This window comes from Labrus mixtus, chromosome 2 (assembly GCF_963584025.1).
Source record: "Labrus mixtus chromosome 2, fLabMix1.1, whole genome shotgun sequence".
Taxonomy (NCBI): domain Eukaryota; kingdom Metazoa; phylum Chordata; class Actinopteri; order Labriformes; family Labridae; genus Labrus; species Labrus mixtus.
Window position 1 is genome coordinate 17,232,915 of NC_083613.1, and position 27,531 is coordinate 17,260,445.

The 27,531-nt window shown below is 38.9% G+C and overlaps 1 protein-coding gene across 1 annotated transcript; it reads left to right on the forward strand.

The window, feature by feature from the left end:
- The first annotated feature begins 1,796 nt into the window (after window positions 1–1,796).
- Window positions 1,797–25,487, forward strand: mfng (MFNG O-fucosylpeptide 3-beta-N-acetylglucosaminyltransferase). Its single transcript, XM_061053789.1, has 8 exons — window positions 1,797–2,497; window positions 7,981–8,026; window positions 9,460–9,562; window positions 13,982–14,135; window positions 18,095–18,180; window positions 19,055–19,220; window positions 19,316–19,401; window positions 22,770–25,487. The coding sequence occupies exons 1-8, from the start codon at window positions 2,132–2,134 to the stop codon at window positions 22,819–22,821; spliced, it is 1,059 nt and encodes a 352-aa protein (XP_060909772.1). The 5' UTR covers window positions 1,797–2,131; the 3' UTR covers window positions 22,822–25,487.
- The last annotated feature ends 2,044 nt before the right edge of the window (window positions 25,488–27,531 follow it).

Here is a 27,531-nt window from a genome sequence, read left to right on the forward strand (position 1 = left end):
ATCCCAGTTCTTGAGTGCGATCCAAGTCTCTGTCTGACAAAGCGGGCAGACAAAGCCCTGAAAGGGGGTCTGGTCCCTTGACTCCCCGGTCTTTTGTTCAAAGTGGGCCTGTGATGTACTCGCTGTTTCAGAAAAGGCCCTTTTTAGCGAGGCTGTAAGGCAATCCTGGGCCTTTCCTAGCCAGGGTGTGCTCTGGGCATCTCTGGTTTACCTGCGGGACCTGGAGGGGTGGGGTTTGGGGTGGGCTGGTTCTTCCTGAGCCAGGTAGTTCAAGTGGAGAGGAAAGAAAGCAGCTGGTCAGTGGTAGAGAAAGTGAGAGAGGGAGAAAGAGGAGGGGAGAGATGGAGGGATGGATGTAAGGCGAGAACGCTGAGAAAGGACAAATAAACAAAGGTGGCAATGAGGGTCTGAGGTGAATTAATTGTATCAAGGTCTTTCTCTCCTTGGTGATGGTCTCCAGAGACAAAGGGCAGAGAATAGCAGAGAGTGGATACAGTATGAGACGTCTAGACCAGCATAGAAAGACCTGTTGTTTTATAAAGGCTTAGTATAGGAGACTTTCACAGCACTTTTTTTTAGACCTAAACAAATACTCTCTTCAGACACACCTCCCTCATCCCTCATCCCTCAACCACTTACCCTCATGCCGAATGTTTGTTGACATTGTGTTCATTCCCAGTGATTCCAAAATGAGTCATCCTTTGTCATTAAACATTGTTTTGTTTCTTGAGAAAATTAGCATTTCAATATATTGACACTAAACTTGAAGATGCCCCAAACAATGAATGTTGCACTTGAGTTTTTTTTGCATGTGACACTGAATTTGACTTTTTGTCCATAGCAGTGCCAGTTTTGCAGTGTGTGTGTGTGTGTGTGTGTGTGTGTGTGTGTGTGTGTGTGTTTTACATAGTTTAAGCTTTTACAAAGCTGTGTAACTGTAAGAGCTGAGGAGGAAGGAAAGAGGCGGTGAGTTTTGCTGTGGTTTGCAGTTTCTGGCAGAGAACAGGTGACACCAGGCTCAGCGGGCTGTGATACATTGTCTGCTGTGTAGTTTATGATTGATTCTCATTTTGAGAATTTTTCCCAGCTCTTCTAATTTATGATAGGTTCTCAATTGGGGCTTGGGACCCTTGAAAATATTCAAGTAAAAATGATTATGAGTTAATAAACAAGAAAATGGTTGTTATATTTGGTTCCTTGACTTTTCTTTCTCTTTCATTTTTTTTAATTCTAGTTTGATCTCGTCAGGGTTAAAGAAAATGCTGATGAAATATGTCAGTTTGCTGAAGTCTGACGTGTCTGACAAGCATAATCATTCAGACACAGTTCTGCCCGGCCTCGTTCAAATCTTTGCATCTTGCACTATCACTGCAGGCGTTAATGGTTTGGTCAGCTATAATGGAAATGCTCAAACTTTCTAGTATTTCAAACAATTATGGAGATTTTGTTCAGCTGAAAAGGTGATCATGGTGAATGGAAAAAGTTGAACTTTCTACAGTTACAACATGACTATAAGAATCCAGAATGAGAAAACATTACATGATAAAGGTTTTGGAACAAGCATGAACATTGACTTTAGGTTAAAGCTGTTGGTCAAGTGTTGATGTGTTTGGCTTTAGTTCGCCTTTTTAGACTCTCCACTAAATCTATATTGCCCCACTCTCAAATAAAAGCCAATTACAACCGGATGCACAGCCTATTTCTCCCTTTCTTTTGTGGTTTATTTTGAAATCAATGCCAGGAAGTGCCATCACTTCGGTCTGTGTAACTTGACACTGGTGACATTCTGTGGGCAGAGCTGAAACTGTGACAACGTCAAATGCAACACAGTGTCACCCGCTTTTTCACAGAAATGAGACATCATTTACTGTCATGCAGCTGTAGCCTTTTCTTAAAGGCATTTTAAAGCGTATTTTTTATTTGCCAGGTTTAATGCAAATTGATTTTGATCATCTTCAATTTAAACCATGAATTGATTGAAATGAAAGCCCGATAGGCTCTACGTTACGAGGAAGGAAGACGGAAGGTGTGATGGAGAAGAGACCCAAACAAGTGAACATGTGGACTTTATATGAAAGAAACATGCCTTTAAGTCTTTGTGGATTTTAATTCTCATAAGCCCCATTCTACCATGCCTAAGAGATGGATACGCCGGAGGTTGCCTGTTTTGATTGTCACCTTCTTCATCATTCTCTACGTGGATTTCCAATTACGCTCCAGCAGCCTCCCCAAACTCAGCGCGGGTCAGCCTCCGTCACCCGGCGCGCTGCTCCACCGCTCCATCCAACAGGCTCCGTCCTCGGCCAACGACGCACAGAGGCCGGCTAGAAACAGCAGCCGAGGGAAGAGGGGGCGCCCTGCCTCTGATGGTGCACAAGTTAACCAGCAAAAAGTGAAGTTAGAGGACATCTTCATCGCTGTGAAGACCACAGGGAGATTCCACAAGACTCGTCTCTCGCTGCTTTTGGATACGTGGATTTCCAGGACCAAGGCGCATGTGAGTTTTTACTGTTTTTTTTTTTTTTTTGTGTGCTTTAGAGGGCTGCACGTTGGTCACATACGGTCATAACAGCGAAATCATGAAGCAGAGAAGTGAATAAGAATCATTGTTTGGATTTTGTCAATTCAACATTCGCCATTATCTAACAAAAACTGAGTAGTGAAGTTACACTTCAGAAGCCATCTGATCATGTTGCCAGAGGTTCAAGATGGAAAAATCTAAATGTTATTATTCATTTACTAAGTTGAAGGAAGCATGACAACAGGCTTGTAAGGAGAAATGTTCTGTTAGCCTCAAGCTGAAATGAAAACAATCACTTTCTCTCTGTTTTCGAAGCTGCAGGGCAAATAATTGGCTCGGTAGATTAACTCTAAAGTTCAGTTGAAGCAAAATAAATCAGTCGATTTTTACAGCAACTGATGTTGAGATTATGAAGCACTCAGATTAAAACTTTGAAACCACAATTTACCAAGAGAAACATTCAGTGTTAGTTGATGCCTTGCTCTTTGTTATCTTGTCTCCTTCAAAGAGGATTGTCTTTGTCATCTACAACTATTAAGGGATTGTATGAATGTTGTCAGTTTTAAAAAAACTCTCAAATGTACACTCACTACTACTGTTTAAGGCTTTAGTTCTGTTTATAGCCTCCAGTGTAGTTGAGTTTGGCAGCCAGTTTTTTTTAAGTGAGAGCTTTCACCATGCTTTAAGTCATTTATCGTTGTTCAGTGCATCAGTCCAGTTTAAAAGCTTTCATTACACACTCTTATCATTGGATCATGCAAGAGTTCTTGTACTGACTGCTGAATGTAAGGCAACAGATTCTCTGTCAGACGTGTTGTTGTTGAATTCAAAGGTGATAAATTGGTGTGAAAGACAAAATCCGTGTCTGTCAACAAGGAAGTCAAATGAAGAAGTTACAGTCTGATCAGATTGATAGCGTGTCGCTGTCTGTCTGTCTGCTCTCTCCTGTTCATACACACACACACACACACCCACACCCCCCCACACACACACACACACTTAAAGCTAGCTGGCATTTCACTTGTCTTCTCAGTGAAGCTTTGCCAACTCTCGCTGTATCTATGGCTGATAAGTGGCTTGTCAAAACAACACAGTGCTCTTACCAGGAACATTTTTTATGTCAGAGTCCAGCAGCTCTACTTTGAAGAGACTCTATTTGTCCAATCTGGCTGGTAAAATAACAATGCATGCAAAACAGGACAGCACAGGGATCATTGTGTAAGCAAGATTGAAAGGTTTCACTGGAAATCGCATTAACTTGTTTTCGTTTTAGTTTATGTTTGGTTAATACATTTAGATGTACTGCAAAATGTGCATTTTGTGACGAAAATGACTATAAAATCTGAATTAGGAACATACTTTAATTTATACAGTCATGAAACAGCTTGTTTCCTTTTTTGAAACAAGTGAAACACATGAGTGAATCTTTATAGAGGAAGTGTTGCTTCATGTAGTTTCTCTATTTTGGTCTCACAATGCAGAAAAATGTGTCAAAGAGTGCTGACATAGTCAAGTAGAGTCAAACATTTCTCTAAAACACATTTTAAACAGTTAAAGACAACAGAAAACAAAGCGCAAAACTTAAACATATCTATACAGGAAAAGATCAATTGGGAATACTAATGTTAATGTACTAACATTTTTTTTTGTAGATTTGTAGATCTATGTGTGTAAATGATCCTTAATTTAAAAGGTAAATATATACAAAAATACAAGCATAGTAACACACACACACACACACAGAGGAAGCTGTGCAGGCAGGTTGTCTGGGCCAGGGGGAAGTTGCCGACATGTTAGGACTCTGTTAACAATACCGAAACGGAAACTCGTCAGAGAACAGGAAGAGCAAAACACACACACGCACACACACACACACACACACACACACACACACACACACACACACACACACACACCACATGATTTTTTTCATCATTCAAGGTTAAAAGTCGGTTCTAGCCCGTATGAGCGCTACTGTCACTCAGTAGCTAATCTGCTAGCGCCGGAAACAGAAGTGTTTCATCGGAAATTTCACTTCCTGTACCTCTCTGAACTCCTGCACATCAACACACCAACCCGCGCTCTCAGGTCTTCTTCCACTCAACTCACCACACCACCCGCCCGCCTGTCCACCATGGGGTCCAGAGCCTTCAGCCGCTCTGACCCCCGCCTCTGGAACTCCTTCCCTCCAGACATCTGTAATATTGCCACTCATATTTTTAAATCTCAGCTCAAAACACATCTTTTTAATCTGGCATATTCTGTTCGATCATTATCCATCCTGTCTCACCAATCCTCTTCACAATGATTTATACTCTGTAAATTTGTCTATTTAGTGTAAATTTTATCGATAGGTTTTTTACTTGTTTTGTCTCTGCTTTGTAAAATGACCTTGAGTGCTTTGAAAGGCGCCCTTAAATACAATGGATTATTATTATATTAACTTGAACAGACAGAGAACTGCAGGAATGACACATATTTGGCAAACTATAGGCAAAATGAAATAGGCATCACCATTGAAAAAAGACAGAAGTATTTAACTAACTCTAAAACTACTGTGTCTCAAGGTCCAATTCACACAGCATACTGACTAAAAATATCAAAACGCAAACACGCCCATAAAAGTCTTCTTGGTCATGCAGTTTGCTCTTATTTTGCATCTTTTTGTGGGGATGAGCTGTCCACATTTTCACTCCCTGCTGTGCACAGCTGCGTTTTCATCATGACTGAGCTCATCTTTCCAAATATACTGTAGATGATGACCTGGGACGGTAGGGCACCCGTTTATTGGGAGTCCAAATTTAACAAATGTGATTTGAGTCACATAAAGTATTAACTAGAAACGAGCCAGCGAGGGCATTTCTTCAAGATAGAAAAACAACAACACTCATTCCCGTAATTCATATCGGCTCCATCGTCTCCACACGTTTGGATTGAGTGTGCCGGGGTTAACCGCCGCAGATTGATTTTGCATAGCGCTGCACTGATTGCAGCGTTATAGACTATTTCCATTCTTTGCCAACAGAAAATGTATTTCTATGTCATCCAGAGGTCGAACTTTTTTCATGATCACAATTTTGCGGGTGACATTCCCCATGCATCAAAACCAACCACCCATCAAATATCAACAGATGGATATATTTTCACGCCAACTGTGTGTCCATTAGCTTAGCTGTTTGTAATTTAGATGCGTTTGCATATGAGATTCATTTGCACAGAAAGAGGCCAATGCATCACCGGAGCATAGGGATGCTAATGGCTTTGCATCTCAGTAAGCGGAGCGTTTGAATGTCTGTGTTTTTTAGACTGTTTTTATTTGAGTCATTAATACCAGTTAAGCAGTGTCCATGAACAAGCATGCAAAGATTATCTCTGGAGAAACGCTCAAAGCAGGGGATCTGTATCAGCTATATTTATGGGTTTTGCGGTTTGTGTGAGTTGATGTAGTAGCCTTATTCTTGCTATTGCATCACTCTGCCTCTGTGCTATTCATACATTTTCCTTTTTTGTGTGAACCTTAAAGTTCAAACTCTATGCATGTTGGATTTAGGGCTCATTCGTGCAGCACTCTGAATGCTACTGCTTCAAATATGCATCACACTAGATCCCTAAATCACTCTTTACACTTACCCTCAAAGTAAAACATCCTTAAAGTAACACACACACTTACAATAAAATACATTCTAACTCGGCCTTATAACCAGGTCTAATAGTCTTTTGAACAAGTGAGTTCTTACCAAAATGTCCTCATTAAGTTCCACGCTGTCAGATTCTAAAACACAAGATCTCACACAGGTAAACAAGATCTAACAAAAACAACCCCACACACACTTACATCTGGGTAAATCTCTAGCTCTGTCGCCCTCTACTGGATGTCTGAAGAATAGTTTCCATTCACAATTTCTCTTCTTTGGCTCTCTGCCCTTTTTATGATTATTCCAGCCATCAAAACATAAAAAAAACCCATCTGAAATATAACTGTCATATATCCTCAGTAGGTGTCACCATATGTTTAACATTTGAGTGTGTTATTGATGATGACTGTTATTAGCAGGAGGCATGTGTGGAAATCTAAATAAATCTAAATACTAATTGTCTCTTATTCATGCTGACTGTGCATACAAACACACACGCTGTTATGCATATCATGCATTCAGTGTCTCTCTATGGAGGGAAAATGTGGGCTTTCTCTTCAACATTCTCTGTGATCATACATTTTGAACTTGAACTTTTTCCAGTCATACAACATTGACCATGTCGGTAATCTGTAAATTGTTTAATTCGTTTGCAATTATATAATTGTAAACTAACTGTATAACACTTAAACTGAAGACATTTCTCAAATTCAACATAACATCAACATTTTAATATGTTATTTATGACAGTCACTTGAAAACATACAATATTAGGCCTAATGAAGTCGAACAAAGTTAATATAAATAATATAGATCATTTTATATCTACATCTTCTATTAAGGAAGTTGATTCTATTGATACAGAAAGTCTTTCTCTTCATATGCTCCTATATTATGAAAAATGCTCATCAGCTGTGTGAAACTAAAGAATAAAAGCACAAAAAACATGAACTTATCTGTATTAACTTTAGAATCTTTACAGCCAGAGGCGGCAGAGGTCATATGTAAGTTATATTTCTTATCACCCTCTTGCTCCATTATTTAACTTGTCCTAAAGTATTTACTATGGTGAGCACAACATACAGGCTCAAAGAAATGCTCAAAGAAATAATCTGGAGACATTTTATTATTCGTACCTGTGTTCAGTGAGACACAGCAATACATTTCCCAGACTTGAATAAAACATGAGTTATGGTTTGTGTTTATCTCATTTAACAGGTGATTTGTCCCAGTCTGAGTTTATTTAGTGCCTGCCTGGAAAAGAAAGTCGAACCCGCCGCTCGGTTCAGCCTGAGGGGCTGTGCAGATGGAGTGTGACGAAAGGGTTGCCAGTTCAAATCCCTCGATACAAAACTCCCCAGCCTTAGTAACTCTTAGTTTATTCAGATTTTTTATATTTTGTCAGCCAGGTAGATAAATCCGGCACAGGATTACAACTGTTTGAGGACTTTCTTATACTGATACGTTTGAAATCAATCTTTTAAAATGTTGCACGACACAAAGAGCGGAACATATGGGACATGTTTTTCAAAGGGAATCTGCAAAAGGATAAATTACTGAAATCTGCTGGATAGTGTGCCTTGATCTGTAATTGATTTTTACCACCAGAGGTCAGTGTTGTACTACAGATGATCTATCTATCTATCTATCTATCTATCTATCTAAAATGGGACCATTTAACTTCACAGGCCGGTAAACCTTGTTTCTGTCACACTGAATTTGCATTCCAAACAGTATTAGTCCTGTGTGGTGACAATGAGTGTGTTTGTGTTCATCCGTTACTAAAGGTGTTTTAATTTTATTTGCTCTTTGATTTTTGTCTAGACTTTCATTTTCACGGACACAGAAGATGCGGATTTGCTTTTGGAAGGTAAGAATCAATCTTGAATCAAATTGAACAAAGTCTAAAACCCTATTATGTTGAGCAGCACCTTTATTATAGACACAGTTAGTCTATATAGGTCATATTAAATCTGAATGCTACGCCATATAATATTTAAAAAATGACTGTATGTTGTGGTGGGACTTCAACTCACACTGTTTGAGTGAATCGTTTACAACCGAACGCTGTCAAAAACACTCTGACCCTCGCACGCACGCACCAAAAACAAGTTAAAACCTGAAGTTTTGGAATTGGCTCGTAGCTCTGCTCTCAACCTGTGAGATTATTCAGTCATACGATAAATTCTTAAACAAGCCAGAAATTCATCCAACCAGTCAGGAGCAGCTGAGGCGCTGGTACCCCCTGTACACTGTTGGCAAAAATCATCCCAACTGTTAAATCAGACATTTGACTCAAAAATCAGGTCAGAAATGTTCTGAATTTGCACAGTGTATGCTTAAAATGTAAATCTACTTAAGTAGATATAGCCCATCTACTTTTATCTAATAGTCTCAGATACACCTTGACGTCTGAAAGCCATTCTCTTCTTTATTTCTATCACCACAATGGTCCAGTTACAATGGTCGTGTTCACAGCCGCCTTTAAAAAAAGGAAAAAGAAAACAGGAGTTGTAAATCTGCTTTTGATGTTGACATCTGCCTAAGACTGAGGCATAAGCTATCTGTATGTCTAAAATGATGTTCCCAAATCTTAGCATCCCTACCACCTGAAGAGCCCAGTCAAACATAAACTATGTGCACAAAGACAGAGGCTTGTTCTTGTAATGTAGTTGAGAGCAACTGTAGCCAATCCTGTTTGCAGTTGAATCCCTTCTTTACACTTTTCTTGTGTGTTTGAGGTTTTTGGAAAAGGTTAAAAAAACACCACTTTAATACTTTGCAGGGCTTCTTTCATTTCATGTTTTTCTTGTACGTACTCTCCTACCTTTATTTTTTGTCTCACCGTCTTTCTCTTCCTCTTTCACTGAGTTTGCTCCTGTTTTGTGTTTCTGTCATTCACTCGCTCGCTCCTTTAAGTTCCCCCTTTTTTGTGTCTGTTAATTGCAAGCAAACTGCAGCACACTGTTTAACTTTCAACAATGGGCTGGAGTTTGCCTAAAAAATGTGATGGACTCATTCTCCTCTCCTACGCACCAGGTCCTGTCCCATAAAGTAGATTTTTGACATATTCTTCAACCTTGTCTCTGTTCTTCCTCCCATCCCTCCCCCACTCTTTCCATCATATCTGTGTTTTTAGATATTGTCTTTCCCCCTCCTCCATCACTTAAAGTAAAGCCATTGAACACATTCAGAATATTATGAGCCAGTTAAGTATTTGGTCAATAAATGAGCATTGCAAAAGTACATACTCATCAATATATGAAAACTGTTTTTATCTGTCTGCCCCCCCCCCCCCTTTAGGTTATAACATGGTGGTGACAGGCTGCCAGTCAGACCACAGCCAGCAGGCTCTGTCCTGCAAGATGTCTGCCGAGTACGACGGCTTCATGGCCTCAGACAAGAGGTGAGACAGCTTAAGGTCCGCCTACCATTATGTCCACACAGGATTTAAAGATCAGACTAGGTTAAAAAAGCAGCTGATAGTGAAAGAAGAAATCAAAGAAGAAAAACAACCTTGCAGGGTTACAGGCTCATAAACAGAAAAATGTACTAGTTGGTTGTTATTTCGCCAACATCTTCATTGATTTATTGAGTTTCAGCATGCTATGAGCTTCTCAGAGGTCAACTGTCAATCAAGTCTATGCAAGTTCAAAAATCAATGTCTTCCACGGCTCCAAAAAAAAATCTTCAGTTTATTTTAAGCAAATAGATGTATCTTTTCTGGAGAGATTACAGAGCACGTGTCCCTGTGTGGTCAGCACATGGAGATATGAATCTTTTTTGGAAGGTGGTAACTAAATGTATATTGACTTAATTGTTATCAGTTAAAATGGTACTCCAACCTATTAATGTTTTATCTAAGCATGAATCAGTGACTGTATATAAAGATGGACTAAGTTTCTCCACCTCCTTGTAGTTTAGAATTTTTTTTTTTTTACAATTTTTTACAATTCACTTAGCAGACGCTTTTATCCAAAGCGACGTACATCAGGGAGTAAGTACAACACAAGCAAGGATCTAGAAAAAAGGGATCAATGTCAGTAAGAGCAAACGATCAGCTTTGAGTCCCATTGGACACACAGGTGCTGACAGGCATTGCAAAGAGGCAAAGCACAACATTGACGGCAGCTCTTGAGAGCTCGAATCAGTATAGAAACCGTCTTAAAAGTCGTCGTTATCAAAAAAAAACCAATCGTCATTACCATCATCATCATCATCATCATCATCAATAATATGGAGACCATCATCATTAAGTTAGTAGGTATTCATGAAAGAGCTGGGTCTTTAGCTTTTTCTTAAAGATGCAGAGGGACTCTGCAGATCGAATGGAGTTTGGAAGTACATTCCACCACCGGGGGGCGACAGAGGAGAAGAGTCTAGTAATCGTCTTAGGACCCTGTTGTGAAGGTTGGATCAGACGGCTTTCACTGGCAGAGCGTAGTGGGCGGGAGGGAGTGTAGACCTGGATGAGAGCGTTAAAGTAAGGAGGAGGGTTTAGAGATATCAGCAAGGCATGACGAGATTCTTGCTGAGACTGTAACATCGTCTGGCGGGAATGACAAGAAGAGCTGGGTATCGTCAGCATAGAAAAATGAAGCCCAAATGATGCTGCTATCTTGTATTAGTGATGTCATTTTGGGGCCAGAGTCTGCGCAGTATAGATCAGCTGTTCGAGCCACAGTATGGACATCCCACCTCGTCCACTAACTAAAGCATTTAACTCACTGACAATATAAAATATAATGTGGAGATAGAATAAAGGTAAATACCTGCTTCCCTAAATGCAGTTAATGATGTTTATCTAGTTAGCATGTATTTATATGAGTTTGTATGTGAAACAGTCATTTACATGGTTAAATGATTTAAAGGGATTTGGAAAAAGGTATTTACATAGTTGACAGTATTAACAGATTGATTGTAATAATTAGAAGTAAAATCAAGTTTAAATAATTTAAAATATTTGTTTTTTGTAACTGTTCATATTCACAGTAGCACCTGCAAAACAACAGTTTTCTTTCTTCACTGTTACTTTAATGCCATAGGTCATATTTTACACTTTATTATCATAGGGGTGGTTTTCAATGTTCCACTGTTATTCATCATTTTATTCACCACTCAGTGTTAATTTCCTCTGGGGAGGAACTTGGAAACTATCGACTTTGACAAGGAGCACCCAAAGGCATCATTACGTTTGGCTTCAGAGGTCTCCGTTTGACCATTGGCCTTTAATCATGTCAAAGTTATAATTGGTGTCTCGTTCCAAACTGGAAAATAGTTTTATCTTTTCACTTGAAGAATGGGGTATTCCAAGCTAAAGTCAATACATAGATATACATATACATTTAATGGTTTTAAACAGTAACTCCCCACTACCTGACAGATCAAGATAGCAATTACTAAGTGGACATACTTAGGTGTCAATAACAGAGCTTAAAAGAGGGTAAATATTTGACAAGCACAAGTTCTTCAGCTGAATTAAACCAAGATGTGCAACACAAGTGGAATAGGGCCATACGGTTTGATGTATGTAACTGATGGGATAACCTTATTGTTGTTTACAACCACATTTTTTTATAAAAAAAAATTAAATCATTAGCATTTACTTTTTGCCACACAGCTTTTTTTTCTCCTTGCACACATCCACGACCCAAAACAGCTCCGCAACCCATGTTTGGTTCTCAACCCACCAGATCTCTTTCTTAATAAAAGCACCCCCCACCCCTTGTATCTCCAGGACATGTAGATAGGCAACTATAGGCAACAAGTTCACTAGCTTATTCTGGAACGTGATAATATGTCTTTATTGGTTTGTTAGCTTGTCCCCCCCTCCGGTGGCCAATAATCAGTAATTACCCTTCTCTTTACTTTGATCATTTGAATAGAAATCATTGAAACTTGCAAGTAGAAGAAAGCGGTATTTCTGGATGCCAAATCAATTATTAAACGAAACACAGTGATTTAGAATTGTTTGGCTTGGTTTAACTCATGACCTAGCTTCATGCAGCCATACAATAAATCAGATGATTTGTCGTCAGTATTCTGTCACATATTTGATTTTTGAAAATGCAATAAGACTCAACAGATTGTGTTTGCTGTGTGACTAAATGGTTGACTGCCACGGTGTTGTAAAGATGGCAGAGAAAATGAAGGAGCGTTTCAGTTTGGCTGCAGGGCTCACTTTATTTGTATGGTGGAGGGATGTGAGGCTGTTTGGTTTGGAATGAGCCACTTGTCTGGCAGCCATTAGGGTGGCAGAGGAAACACAACAACACGATGTACCAGCAGCTTTGTTATTTGGACTCTGATGCTGCAGTAAGAGTCTGTAGAGTTTGGATTGAAGATTGGATTTAAGATGTCCAGTCATTAAGGTGGCAAGAAGAAGAAATCAAGCCTGATTTCTCACGGAGGACAACTGTGAAATTCTTGTTAGAAGAGAGACAGAAATTTCAGCCAGACAGAAGTAGATGTTGTTTTCTCTGTGTTTTTCCCGAAAACTTTTTTAAAAAGACTAACAATGCAACTCTGTTACGGTCTGATAGGGTCAATATCCATGGGATAAACTCCAAGGGCTATGATCTCCAACCATACAAATAAAGTTTCAGAGACTGTCCACAGCAAAAATATGACCTCTTCTAGGTTGTTTGTGCGACAGCAAATTCCAACCCAAATTGAACTTTGTAAAATCTAGCAGATGGAGTATTGGGGCAATGGATGAGTCAAACGAAAAAGGGGACTTTTATCCAGGAGGAAAAAGTTATTATTTTATTTAACATTAGCACTGACTGTTTAGAACTCTTTAAAACAAAATACCAGAAATGGTGCCATATTAACATTTCATAACATCAACTAGTTTAAACTTAACTTCTCTGAAAAGTCAATAACATAAATTAGCATGATAAGAACAAACTATAATGAAAGAAACCATGTTTGAGAAAAACATTTGGGACATGTTTTTTGTGTATTTAATAGTCTGAATGTTTTGGCTTCAACCTTTAGGGGATCTAACATAACGTCCATATTTATATACAGTTATCATTAGCTTAATGTTTGTAATATTTGCAATTTAGGTAAATAAGGAGCCCCCGCCCCAGGACAACGGTTCTGGTATAAGAACATGTTTGGGCTCCAATTTAGAAAATACTGTTGTTAATTGTTATATTGATGGCACACTGGCAGGTAGTAAGTAGGAAACATCAGAATTTTTAAATGAATTAAAATGTCTGTTTTTGTACAATAATTTTAAATGTCTGCATTGTGAAAACAAACATATACTGTAAACATCTCAACTTTATTGCATATTAAGTCTTCACAAATACAACATTTTGATGATATTTAACTCTTTATGATTTTGTAGAAAAAATGAAAATCATTCATGAACGTTCCCCATGGGTGTGAAAAATAAATTAATTTCACCAATCTTTGGTGTCAGTAAATCTGGATTTAATGATTGTCATTATTGATCATGGCAACAGTTTGTGTTTGAGGATTTATTTCCAATTTGTGAACTACATAACTTCCTGTGAGCACAAGATTATTTCTTGTAACAAAATGGATGAAGTGATGTAAAATTAACAACTTCACAAAGTGATAAACCAAAAACTTTCGGCTTCCTAATAGCAATGTAATGCACCATCTGCTGTCGTTCAGGCAATTTTCATTTTTTAAATTATAAATGGAAAAAAGACTGAAACCAGCAATTAGGAAAATAATTTTTTGAGTCAGCAGACACAAACAGGAGGAATGGAGAAAAGTGAAGAAACCAAACTCCAGTGTTATATTTTACCTTCGTATATCATCCGTATTTCCCTCTGTGGCTCCTCAGGTGGTTTTGTCACGTGGACGATGATAACTACGTGAACCCCGACGCTCTCCTCACCCTGCTCTCGGCTTTCCCTCAAGATGGAGATATCTATGTGGGCAAACCAAGCCTGGACAAGCCCATCACTGCTCATGAACTGCTGGAGGGCAATGCAACGGTACCATTACATTACAGTGTTTCATTAAAGGGGAATTCCTGTATTTAAAAATGACTAACAGGTATACACAGTTTTGGATCTGCTCCAACGGGTCACTTTAGTGGGAGGGGATTATAATGGCTGCAATATTCTTTCAGTGTAATTGTGCTTGATTAAAGTAGGCTCAGTTTTTTACAACATTACAGAAAGGACTGCCCAAACAACAGACCTTTTGTCAATGTAAAATATTTTGTATAGAACAGAACAAAGAATAAATCACTCTGGACAGGTGTTGTAAATTCGCATTTTGCTAAAAAAAGCCGTGCAACTGGGACTTGTGCTTAGTTAAATGTTGCAGCACCAATTTTACTGTATGCCCATGTCAAATAAACAAATAAATAAATAATCCAGCAGACTACACTGACAAAAACAGAAATGTAACCTTACAAAATAAAATAATTACTGGTCTACCTTATTTTGATTGATTAGTTTGTTTAATTTTTGACTTGTGTTAACCTAAACCAATAAAACACCATAATCTGACAAAAAAAACACAATAACCTTACCATTCAAAGAAGTGGCAGACATGCAACTCACATGTTCTGCAAAGTAGAATATTTTTGTGAATAGAGTTTGGCGACTAGAAGATGAAGATGTAAAGTTCCAAACATTTTTTGACCTTAATGTCATATACGGCTTTCACCCGTAGTTTCTCCTGCCAGACCCCTAGTATTTGTTCGGCAGCAAGTCTGAGTGGGCTGATATGAGAACACAGCAGGATGTTTTCTGGAGAATTCACCTCGAGCCAATGGGAGAGGGGAGTGACGTTTAAATACTGTGACTGCTGCACGGCGCATAGAGTGTATGCATGCATACACGATCTCCGTGCACGATTCTGTTGAACTACGTCTAGCATTGATATAAAGGCAAATATTCTCATTATAGCATCGTATAGCGGACTCTGTTCATTTATCCGCTACTTCCACGTCGTTTTATTTTACGACATGTCTTACCTCAGGAGAGCCCCCCCCTCCTGTCTGACAGGGATAGTCTCCCATTGTGAGGTGCACATTTGAACAGCCAGGTCAGGAGAATATCCAGAGCAGTCCTCCTGAAGTTATCTAGACTTTCAGGAGTGCATATGTGAAAAAGGCTATAGTCACAAATATGTCAAATGGAGCCTGGGTTTAAATATACCAGAATTCATCTTTAGATTGGCCTGAACGGAAGCCTTTTTCTAAACTTTTCTTGGCATGTTACAATTTATGAGACTGTAGATTGGCATATCTAGCTGTGTGCTCTGTTTCTAATGAATCGTGGCTTCATTCAACATTTTACTTGAATCTTTAAAGACAAGGTTTTGACGAGTTACTCTTACTAAAAACAATTTCCCTTCAATACTCAACAAACATGTTGATTTTCATGTATTCAAAGTACACAAGTCTTCCCTGAGGATTTTCTCTTGGCAGGATTGGAAAAGCCTTTTAAACAGCATTTACGCCCCAGACCACTTCATCTCCATTGAAACCTGACTGAATTTAATTCATCTGCACTGATTACTCCTTAAGGCAGGGTGACCCCTCTGTGATGCATTACCTTATTTGCCTCATTTTCCCAGCTTGAGCACCTTTGCTTCTTCTCCAATCCCACCATGTTTCTCTACTCAACTTTATTTCCATTCTTTTCCAAATGTGCTTATTTGTATTATTCCTTATTTCTGTTGCATTCTCTCTCTCTCTCTCTCTCTCTCTCTTTCTTTTAACTACTGGACACTCGTAATCACACATTCCAGTGTTTTGATTTTCTAACTCTTTAAACTTGTTCCTCCTGAAAGCCAAAATTCTGAAACCGTGGATGAATTTTCATAGGCACACAATCGAAAACAAAAATCTACCTTTTTTAGTCACAAGTAGAAACAATATATTTAAATATGAAGAAATAAATAAAAACAATTAAAAGGAACAGTTTAGTAGTTCAGATGTAAGAATTAAATATGTTTTTTTTTATCTGTAACTGACCCTCGCTCTAGCTTCATTATTCATTTCATTAGTACTTTATTTCAACTCCTTTCTTTAATTTTTTTCATTATTTTTGACCTGACCACAGACGTCAGATGGACAGGGTTGATACAGGAGCAGAGCAGAAAGCATGTATGGATGTATGGAAGAACATGCGACATGTAGCTTTCGTGTGAATGTGAAGGCTATTCTGTCTCACGTGGATCAATGAATGATTATCGCCTTGCTAGAGTAGAGTAATGGCTGGAGGTGAAACACTCAAACGTCGATAACGGCTTCTTTTGGGGGACTGGGAGGTTGTCAGACTATGGCGGTAGTTGATGGAATACACATGCAGATGTTCCCATTTGTGTTTGTATGTTTTACAGTAGAATAAATGTTTTTATTGAGGTGAAATGCATCCTGATTTCAGCAAGCCCTATATAACCTGTCACCCCCCCCCACCCCCCATACAGTCTTGTTCCTTCATTTCACCCCGCCCTTTTCAACCTCCCTCGCTCAGTCTTGAAATAACTCCCTTGTGGTACTTTCTCCTCTCTGATTGCTGCCATTTACACTGAAAGTAGACATTTATTTATCTGTGCTTCCTCTCTCGATCTTCTGTTTCCGTTTCTATTTCACTTGCTTCTTTTTCTTCCCATTTTTCCTCCTCTCCGTCCCTGGCTGACGATGGATTGGCGGGGAAGAAAACACAAACGAATGTCAAGCTCCTCTCTGTCTCCCAATCTCATTTTCTTACATCTCGCTGCCTATCTTTTTTTCGATTTCCTGTCACTGTTTCCAAGCTGCCACGAGAAGGAGAGAAGGAAGGGGGAGTAGAAAGAGAAGGAATGGAGAGAGAGAGAGAGAGGGATGGATTGGAAAGGAAAGTATTTTACACTAAAATGAAAGAGGGAATGACAGGCAAAGAGCCAGAGGAATCATTTAAAGTAAATGCAAAGAAAGAGAGGGAAGTGCAAACAATGAGGCAGGAAATTGGTGAAATATAAAGAAGAGGAAATTATGAAAACAAAAACGGGACAAGAAAGGAAATCACTGCAAAGGATAGAGAAAAGAGAGAGCAAAGAAACAAAAAACGAAGTTAAGACAAAAAAATTAAAAATAAATATTTGAATGAAGGGGGAGGACATTAAGGAATGAGACAGTCAGCAGAGCAAAAAGAAAGGAAACAGTAATTTTGCTCTACAATCACAACCTACTCTGACCTGACTTACATGATAAATATCACCTCAACACTTCATACTTCAGGCTTTGAGCAATCCCACCATGCAGTATCACATCTGCTTGAGAATTGGCGGAAAATTGCAGATTAATAAGAATAATTTATAGCAGGCTGGTTTGAAGACCAAACAATCAAGACAAGACTAAAAGAAACCAGAGAAGGAAAGAAAGACACAAGTGCTTAATATTAAGGTATAAATTGTTCTTTATTTGAGACGAAGAAACATTTTAGAAGTCCTATTGACTGAGTATCGATAAAGCAACTGGTTACTTTGGAGAACTAAATTTGGAATGAAAGTGGAAATGCATTAAAATGAACTGAGCCACAGTGTTTCACTAATATAACTACCAGACTATACAGAGAGCTGTCTTTTAATGTCACATGTGATGCTCTGCTACAGACAATCACATACCTCCTAGTGTTTCAGGGGTTCATGTGACTTCAATACATTATTCCAAAAATATTTTGTTTTTGTTCTCAACAAATCCACAGAAAGTCAGTTGTGTAAACTAAAAATTGAAGTTGAAGCTCTCCTCTCTTCAGCTGCGTGCTGTCGTTGTGATGAAGAAGGCAGATGTTCCTTTTTTTATGTCGTGCATATCGTAGGTGGAGGACTTTAATGTAATTGTCAAAAAGAGGGATGGAAATATTATCCAAAAACAACGTGTGTGTGTGTGTGTGTGTGTGTGTGTGTGTGTGTGTGTGTGTGTGTGTGTGTGTGTGTGTGTTTTGCCCCTCAGAGAGAAGTGCGGTTCTGGTTCGCTACAGGGGGAGCAGGATTCTGTCTGAGTCGACGGCTGGCTAGGAAGATGGCGCCGTGGGCCAGGTATTAAGGAGATGATACTCTATGCACATGTTAACAGGGACTTGACTAGGTGGAGATTTTGCATTTATGTAAACAGAAAGGTGCAGATTTCATTGTCTTAATGACCTCATGTATTATCTGAAAAGTCCTTTAAATATTTGTGCTGTTGTGAATCCTTCAACTGAAAAGTTCAGACACTCCTTGGTTTCCTTAAAGTTGGACCAACTATACCTTGGTATAAATGTAAAGTCAAAGTTTCTGGAGGTTATTCATGATAAACCAAACTTGCTTCTTAGAAAATCCATCATTTGATATGTGAGAGCCTGAAAAACAAACCCCAAATACAAACTAACAAATAAGTGAACTAACATGTCATACAAAAAACTGATTTTAATCATAGTTTCTGTTTGTTTGCAAACGCTCTTGTTCCACAAGAGAGAGTTTCTCTTCCTTCAACTGCATTTAACAGCAGCCTAACTTTGACAAAAATAAATAGATGAATAAATTAAGCCGGCGTTAAGTCCCCAGTGATGAATCACCAAACTAAAGGAAGTTTATGTTTACACTGCTGTCAAACAACTGAGACTAATGTCTACCCCGGGCTAGAATGTAGAGAATCAATTAGAAAATGTATGGTCCTCTTTGGAAAAGGTCAGCAGTAAGGTCCATGAAGAAAGTAGTTAATGCAGCAAAATATGCAAAATCACCTATTTTGTCCATTCAGGGTGTTATTTAAACAGTTTTATGGCTTGACTAAGATATCTTATTTCTTAACCATAATATAACACAAAGGCTCAATCCATGTTATATCTAAAAGGCATCTTAATAATGTCACAAGTATATTTGCACGAACCAATGTGTTTGTGTGTGGTCTTTGGTTTCATGTATATTTAAGTGGCTCACGATTCGAGGAGACGTCGGCGAAGATCCGTCTCCCCGATGACTGTACGGTGGGCTTCATCGTGGAGAAGAGGCTGGGCATCTCCATGGTCCACTGTCCTTTATTCCACTCACACCTGGAGAATCTGCTGCTCATCAGCCACAGAGGCATTCCACAACAGGTACACAAGTACACAAACACACCAACAAAAAAAGCATACAAATATACGTTTTTATACCTATTTGTGTGTGTGTGTGTGTGTTTCATTTGTTGCAGGTGACTCTGAGTTATGGGATCTTTGAGAACAAAATGAACAGCATCGAGGTGAAAGGGAGCTTCTCAAAGGAGGAAGACCCCTCCAGGTTTGTCTCAGCTTGAATTAATTAGCCCTATTTTCAGGAGATTTGAGAAACTTATCTATTGTTTTCTGAGAATTATAAATGTTTAGACCTACTTTCAGTGAGTTGTTAAAATGTTACACCTGAGTGTGAAAAATGTGTTTTCCTGTTGTTAAAAGGTCACAAATCCTCTGATTTCAAATCTATCAAAATCCATGTGCAACATAGAAGATTCAGTAAATGATCTGCCTACAACACACTAAAAAGGCCGGGAAACTCTCCAGCTCCCAGATGCTCAAGTTACGCTCAAAGTTAACTTTCTGAAAAACGCTGCATAATTTCAAATCTTAACCATGTGTAATTGTCAGAAATTAGATATAATGTCCTACTCCAAGACAATTAAGAAGTACATTTAGCTTGAAGCACTAGAAGCCATTTTTTGCTCATGAAAAGCAATCAGGTTTTATTGCTTGCTTATTATATCTTGAAAAAAGACGTTTGTCTGGACTTGTTAAGTAAATGTGGCTTATATTAAGTGTAATTAGATATGTTTGCCTGGAAATTAGACTAAAACACTTGCAAAGATATGTGGTGGGAGAACTCGTTCTTTTGTGAGTGGAAAGTTTAACTCATATGCTTTAAAACCGCAGACCATATAAAGTACGAGAAGTGGGTGTATTATGAAAATAATTGCAATAGTGAGCACGATTTGTGAAAATTGCATTCACCTGCAGTCATTTTCTTTTTAGTGAACACAGACTGCCACCACCTGCTGGAGAGTCGTTTCTGCAGAATGTCCTTAATGTTACAGGTCAAAGAGCAGGTGAAGGGATTTTAAGATGATGGGAAAGCCACAGAAACCCTCAGGATTCAGCAAAACAAAAATTATTCCAGTCTATTTTCACAGATGGGCTGTAGTTATTTCTCCCTGGTCTGAAGTGATGGAGAGGTTGAAGAGGACATACAAATCCTTTCTTGTGCACTAAAATTAGATGCAACTTAAATCTCTAAATATGAAAAATAAGCTCAAAACATGTAATCAAGTCATCAAATATTAAGCAAAAGTGCATCCTATTAATATTTCAGCCTTTGAACTTCCTCGGCACTCAGTTTTAGTCCTCAGCTGATCCGAACTGAAGACGTGACACCTCTGCAGCTCCTCCCTTATCTTGTTCTCTGTTCACTCAGAGATAAAAGCAATTTGATGTAACACCACAGAACAACAGATGTGTTTGTCTTTCTCAGTCCGCTCCAACACCAGCTGTAAGAACGTATCACCACCAATGCTCCACGGGGAGCTCTTTCCATTTGTTTCCTTCCGCTGGTGTCCCAGCGAGTTAGGTTCTACATTGCTGCAACCTTAAAGGTGCAGCTCAAGTTGTTCATGAGTATAGAAAGTTTTCTTTATTAAAAGAGGCCTTCTGATATACCTCATTGTTCTTTGTTTACCCTGGTTAGTACGAAGAAAGACCCCAGGGTAGACCTAGAGCTCGTAAGAGAGCTATTATTTATCCCATCTAGCCTATGAACGCCTCAGATTCCACCAGGATTTCTAGGGTGAGGGATGTCTGGGTCAACTTGCTCAGCCTGCTCCCACTGCGGATTGATGGATGGATGGATGGATGGATGGATGGATGGGAAACAGTCAGATCTGAGGTTACATGAAAAATAAAGTTATTTTGATCACAGCACGTCACATAAAAACTCTTGGTTTACGTCATGTTCCTCATTAATTGGTTGAATACCATATTAAACCAATTAATGAAGAACATGACGTCAGAAATTTCCATTCAATTTTAAGCATTCACCTTTCACACACGCAGTTCAAAAGCAATCTGCTCTACCTTCGAGCCAGAGCAACTGTCATCAGCCCTTTTCTGACTGCGTTTCCACAAAAGTGCCATAACTAAGCTCAGCCTTCATTACTTCTTTGTACATTCATATTGAATCTGCAATGGCGTAATAACCTTGTGCCAGTCTGTGAATTTACATGGTGTTTCGTCTTTGCGGAAGCAACAGCACAGCGGGAGCTCCACATACACAGTCAGACATGCACCAACACACAGCTCTCCCGCACCAACACTCCCGCTGGCTCAACTGATCCAGTCCAGCCCCTGTAATGCCTCTGTTACTACCTCTGAAGACGGGTGGGGGGGAGCTCTTCGTCCCCCCCTATTATGTGACGGTGATTGAAGGCGAAACATCACTGGGACGTAAATATCACGCCTTGAAATGGCAGTCTGAATAGGGCTATCGGTGCAACTACTTACACACCTCAGGTGTGAAAATGAAAAACTGCCTCTATTTGATAATGCCAACAAGTATAACACTGGGCTGTGTGCTGTTTCACGCTGTAAGGTGTAAGATTGGGGCCTCAGTAGTATCAGGTTAAAACTAGGATATTACAAACAATAATAGGGATTATGAAAGCAACTTGATGACAAAAATAAATATATGTTTCTCACAATATTAAGACACCATTTAAAACTACAACAAAACTATGCCCAAAACAATTTCTGCAACAAGTTCTGCAAAAATCCGTAAGTAACCCTCTCTCTCAGGGCTAAAAACGTAGAAAAAAGATCGTGTTACTCTTTGGTGCATGGCCTTCTTTGCTCTTATTCTCATTTTAAAAAACCTTTTACAAGTTTTGACATTCCAGGCAAACAAGTCGGAGCAAAGTGAGACACCATCTCCTTGCTGCAGGTGGAAAATCACAAAGAAGCATAAATTATATTATTGGACATACGACATCTTCATTAGATGCTTCTGCTGGGCTATTTTTAGCTGCTTAAGCTTTCTTTTTTTAGCAGTAGCAGATCATCAGTATCAGTGCTGTCGCAGTCTCTACAGGCTGCTGATAGAGGACAATGCAAAGTCACTGATAACTTAATGTCCCCTCTGATACCCGCAAACTTTCAGAACCCACAGTACCGGTTTTATATTTCTTTACATATGGACAGCAGCGCTATGCCTTCTTGTTAGGCATATTTTAATTTCATTCCAATATATATGTTCTTATATTATTATATTATCAGACTGTCCTGTAAAGCTGCTCTGACAGTGAGTAGGCATAATTACCAGTGTCAAGTACTGTATATGTAAGGACTTTTTTTTTTTTTTTACATATATCTCTGATAAGTCACCATTCTATACATTTTATCAAGGCATTTTACCATTTAAATACAGTTGCCCATATCTACAGTGTGTCTAAAAAATCCATTTAATAGCAATGTCCTTTGTTTGACTGTTCAGGCTACCGCCAGATCTAATTTCTCTGTGCTCACATCTTGTCACCTCTTCACTGTCTCAAAATAAAAAAAGATAAAAATGCAGTTTTTGAAAATAAAGCATGCGTCTGAATTATTAATCCTCTCTTCTGTTGTCAACAGGTTTAAGACTGTACACTGCATGCTGTATCCTTTCACCAGCTGGTGTCCTTGAACTCGTCATACAGAGAGACTGCAACATCCCAGAAAAACACATACACATGTGATCAGACTGGTAATTTCTGCTGGAGGAAGAGCTTTTTCCTGAGTTTTTTTTACCAAAAGAAAACTAATGGATTCATTTGAGACACAGACATCAGGACTTGACGATCAGAAAGCGAAGCGAAGAGCTTGGACAATAGAGGAAGCATGTAACTGGAAAAAAAATGGTGTCTAACAATTGCTAACTGTTAGGCCTTCATTTCCTGCACAAAGAAGTACAAAGGCGCAATGACGGCAGTGCTTTGTTACGGCGCTGTTGTGTACTTGCAAGGAAAAAAGATGTCTGAGTTTCTGTGTGTGAATTTTTTTCAAATGATTAAGGTTTAGGATGATTTAATCAGAGTTTGAGGTCCTGGTTTTTGAATTAATTTCCTCTTTATGATGAAATATGTAATGGACTTTTATGAAGGGTGTCCTTAAAGACTGCACACATAAACCATTGTGAACTCCTTATCCAAACATACTGCCCTCCCTCACTCCTTCTTCTCACTTGCTCCCCTTTTCTTACCTCCCATCTATTTACTTAGTCTTGTCCAGAATCGCTCCTTGCTCCTCCAATGCCATGGCTGAAATTAGAAGTCATTGCCTCCTCATCTACGGGCATCAGCTGTATTTGAACATACATGTAGATATCTTTTACCTAAAACTTCAACAACACAAAGCATGAAGAAGATCTGAATTCATGCATTTGACACTTAGCCACCACTGGGGCCTGAAAAACTTGCTCTCACCTGCAGGGAAATCCTATCCACTTGGACAAATCAGGTTCAAAACCAGACTACTAATCTCACGATGACTTGCACACGATCTACAGTTGGCGTAGGAGCCGGAGGCGGTGTGCAGGGAGACGAGAGTGTGCTGCCGGCTGCCCGCAGGTTGCTTGTTTGCTGTGAATGGAGATGTGATGAATACAGATACTGACCCTTTGAGAAGTGGATAGAAAAATATTGAAAATGTGCAAGACGAGACTGTGTGGCTCTGATGTGTCTACACAAGGACACCAGGATCCATCATGTGAGGTATGCAAGACGAAGTGTTTTGACTGTGAGCTGTAAGTTAACTGAATGAAAATCAACTAACTGCTTTGGTAAAAGAGGCCCTCAATTTTTTACATCCATCTTTTTCAATGTATTCCTGCTTAAATAAATGTAAAGTAAGAAGATAAACAGTACACCAATTGTTTGGCTTTTATTCAATATATATTTGAATTTCATTTTTATTTTATTTCTTTAACTGATAGTTTTTTTTTTTTTTAACATGATTTGTGCAAAAGTTGTGACTGCAATGCTTGATATTTAGAAAAAGCTCCCTTCCATTAGTCATTGTAAAAAGTAGTACCACTGAACGTTTCTCCTTAATGGTCTCTCTCAAAGCTAAGGCTTGCAAATGTGCAATATAGATTTTTTTTTTTATTACTTATTTTTCTGCCACTAGGGGCAGAAAACTGCACAACAAAATGATCAAAAACGTAAAGTTTTTAACATGTTATCTATTATCTGTTTCACACATCGACATGAGTTAAGGTTATTGTTGGGTTGTACAACTTGTATTACTGATTCTGCAACCCTTGAGACATTGTTGCACCATCTTTTCTCATCTGCCAGTTTTATAAACTTTTAATTATTAGCCATGTGTGGGACAGATGGTGTAGCATTATTGGGGCTTGTATTTCTGGCTGTTTGCCATGTGAAGGCCTAGAGGTGTATAGGACTCACAGCATCCAGCAGAAGTAGTGTATCAAGTAACATGGTTCTACTTTCACTCTGCTGCTTTGTCCCCCTCTTTGACCAAAGTAAGTCTCTTTTACATAAAAAAGACCTTTTCCAAGACAGGAACAGGAAACAAGTAAGAGCAGGACACAGTTTCCAAAAGAGCCATGCCACAGTCTTTACAACAGTCTTACATTAAGACAGAGTTATCAGCTTCTTCTATTTATTCTCTAAAGCTGTTGAAGCAAGAGGAGGCCATCGATATCAATGTTTTAGAACAAGCTCTGATTTGAAAACTAGGAAGGTTCCGGTCAGCTTAGGTGGGTGAAGCAAAACTTACTTTGAGTAGAGTAGAATGATAGTGGGTCTTTGTCAGTATTGGTTTGGGCTGAGCACTTAAGTTTCATTGTGAATGTTGTGCTTTGCCTCTGTGCCATCGCCTGTCAGCACCTGTGTGTCCGATCGGACTTAAAGCTGTTCGTTTGCGCTTACTGTTGTAGTTTCCTCATTTCTAGATCCTTGATTGTGTTGTACTTGATGTTTGTCACTTTCTGCTAAATGAATTGTAGAATTCAGAGGGCTGATACAAGTATGAAGGCCTTGGAATCCAACAGTTGCTCATACTTTTTAAAGCATCTTTTGCAGTGGTCAAAACAAAAAAATGTTATGTTGTCTTTTTCAAAACAGTCCTTGAGTTTTATGCAATTATATATGTGTGTAATGGTGTGTTTAGGATTTCAGGACCACCTTACTCTTAACTGTAGATTCCAAATTAATACCATTGTAATTTAAGACAAATCAATTCCTGTGATAAAAACAACAACAATGGCAGCATTGATTTGTTTTTCATTTCTTTCTGAATTGATCATTTTCTGTATTTTATTTAATTATAATTGGATGTGCTAACCAATAGTTTTCGTGTCGTCTTTACATAATAGACTTTATTTGGCATGGACATCACAGATACATTGGACGAACCAGATGCATTGTTTAAGTGTTTTAGCAAGCATGCTAGTTCTCAACACCTGTCCACGGGAGGCTTTTGAAAGGAAAACAATTAAGATAGGGAGAAAAGCGATAAAACAGAAAACAATAAGGAGAGAATGAATAAATACACTTAAACTGTAGAGCAAAGGCAGCATGATCAAACAATAAACCAGTCAGAAGCTGATCATGTGAGCACTGTTGTTTTGATTTTAGCCATTGTTTGCGTCCTCTGTTAAAAGCATTACTGTTGCTCTCTAATTTTATGCCAGTGGAAGCATATCGGCTGAAATCATCTCTACGTTAAAAAAACGGTCTTGTTTGTTGTTTTCCTTAATTGTTTATTCATTAGAAGGTAGGATGTGAGTTCAATTTGAATACAGATGAATTAATCTTCAAAAGGAAAAAGCTGCAAGCTGCAGATTTTCTGGAGAAGCAGATTTCAATGGCGTACATGCTGGAAGAGGCTGGAGGTGTTGTCAGCACTTCTCTTGCACGTTGACATGAAGTTATGTAAAATCTCATAATGAACCCTGTGATAATTTATGGGTATTCATCAAGCAAAAAGTGCAATCTTCCACACTGCTCCTTTAATGACTGCAAGAATCTGTGATTTACAGTGCGTGTGAAGATCCTGCATATTATGCATTAGCACAGACAGGGAGGTTTGCTTGTTCAAGTGTGTGAAAATGATACACCTGCACCTCCCTCCCCTCTGTTTATCTGTGTCCCCTCTACGGTGGATTTATGACCTCTGCTGTCTGTAAACAGGAGTAACTGTGGGAGCAGAGGACAGGGTCAATATGAGGCAAAGTGTAACAGCTGTCAGAGGAACGCTCTGTCTCATCTCCTCTGTACATCCCGTTAAACGGACAGAGCCTTGTAAAGCACAGAGGGGTTTAAAAGGATGTCCGGTGAGAATAAAATGATGGGGGAGGCAGAGGTGGGGGTAGAAGTGTGAGAGACAGGTAGATTTAGGTCCAGAATAAATAAAACAATGATGGAATTTGCAAACAATTCTAGGAAAAAGATTAGCACAAGGAATTGTTTGATATTAGATGAACATACCTTCTCCGAGCAACTGTCATTAGCTGAACAGCAACATAAAGCTGAACCTTTTACCACTTACTGTTTCACATGTTGGACACCATGTGGCACGATTTGTAACTTCAGCTGACTGCTGATTATGTAAAACAAAAAGTACTTCTTGATAAGGTTTGTACCGACAGCTGATGTGGAACGTATTACATACAAAGTTAATTAAATTCCAAAATAATTGTAAAAGTTATTTGCCTATCTCAATCTCAATTAGGCAAGACCAGCAGGTGAACCTGAGTCTGTTGGGAAGATAAGACTCTGTAAGGTGTGCAGAGCAGATAACATCAGCATTACAAATTTTAGGTAATTTATATATCTTTTATTTCAATTTTTTTTTTTTTACATTAATGTCATATTTCTGTATTTCTCTTGGATCTTTTTTTTCTTTTCTTAAAAAATATGTCCATGTGTTATACTGTAGTCTAAGTTCAGAACACTTACAAGAGTTGTCAACAGTATTAATGTTATTTAGGTCAGGGTTTGTGAACAGATCAAAATAAATTCAATCTTAGTGTCACAGCATACAAAAATATTTCGCGAAATTTGCAGCAAAGCTATGGAAAAGGCTTTTTTCCTGTTGCTTGCAGGGACAGGATGCACAAAGCCAGGTCTCTGAACTTTTTCCAATTTGTTTGGAAGAATTTATTCTGCCTGCACAGAGCCATGGCCTCAACGCTGTCCCACATTTCTGGGATGAACTGAAGCTTTAACTGCAAGCCAGACATTGGCACCCGATCAGGAGGGTTGGACTCTGTGATGCTCCCTGTGCCTGAATCAGAACAAATCCCTGCAGCCAGGTTCCAAAATCTTGTTGGAACCCCCCACCCCCCCGAAGAGTGAGGTATGCGATAACATCTGTCACTGCCTGTTTC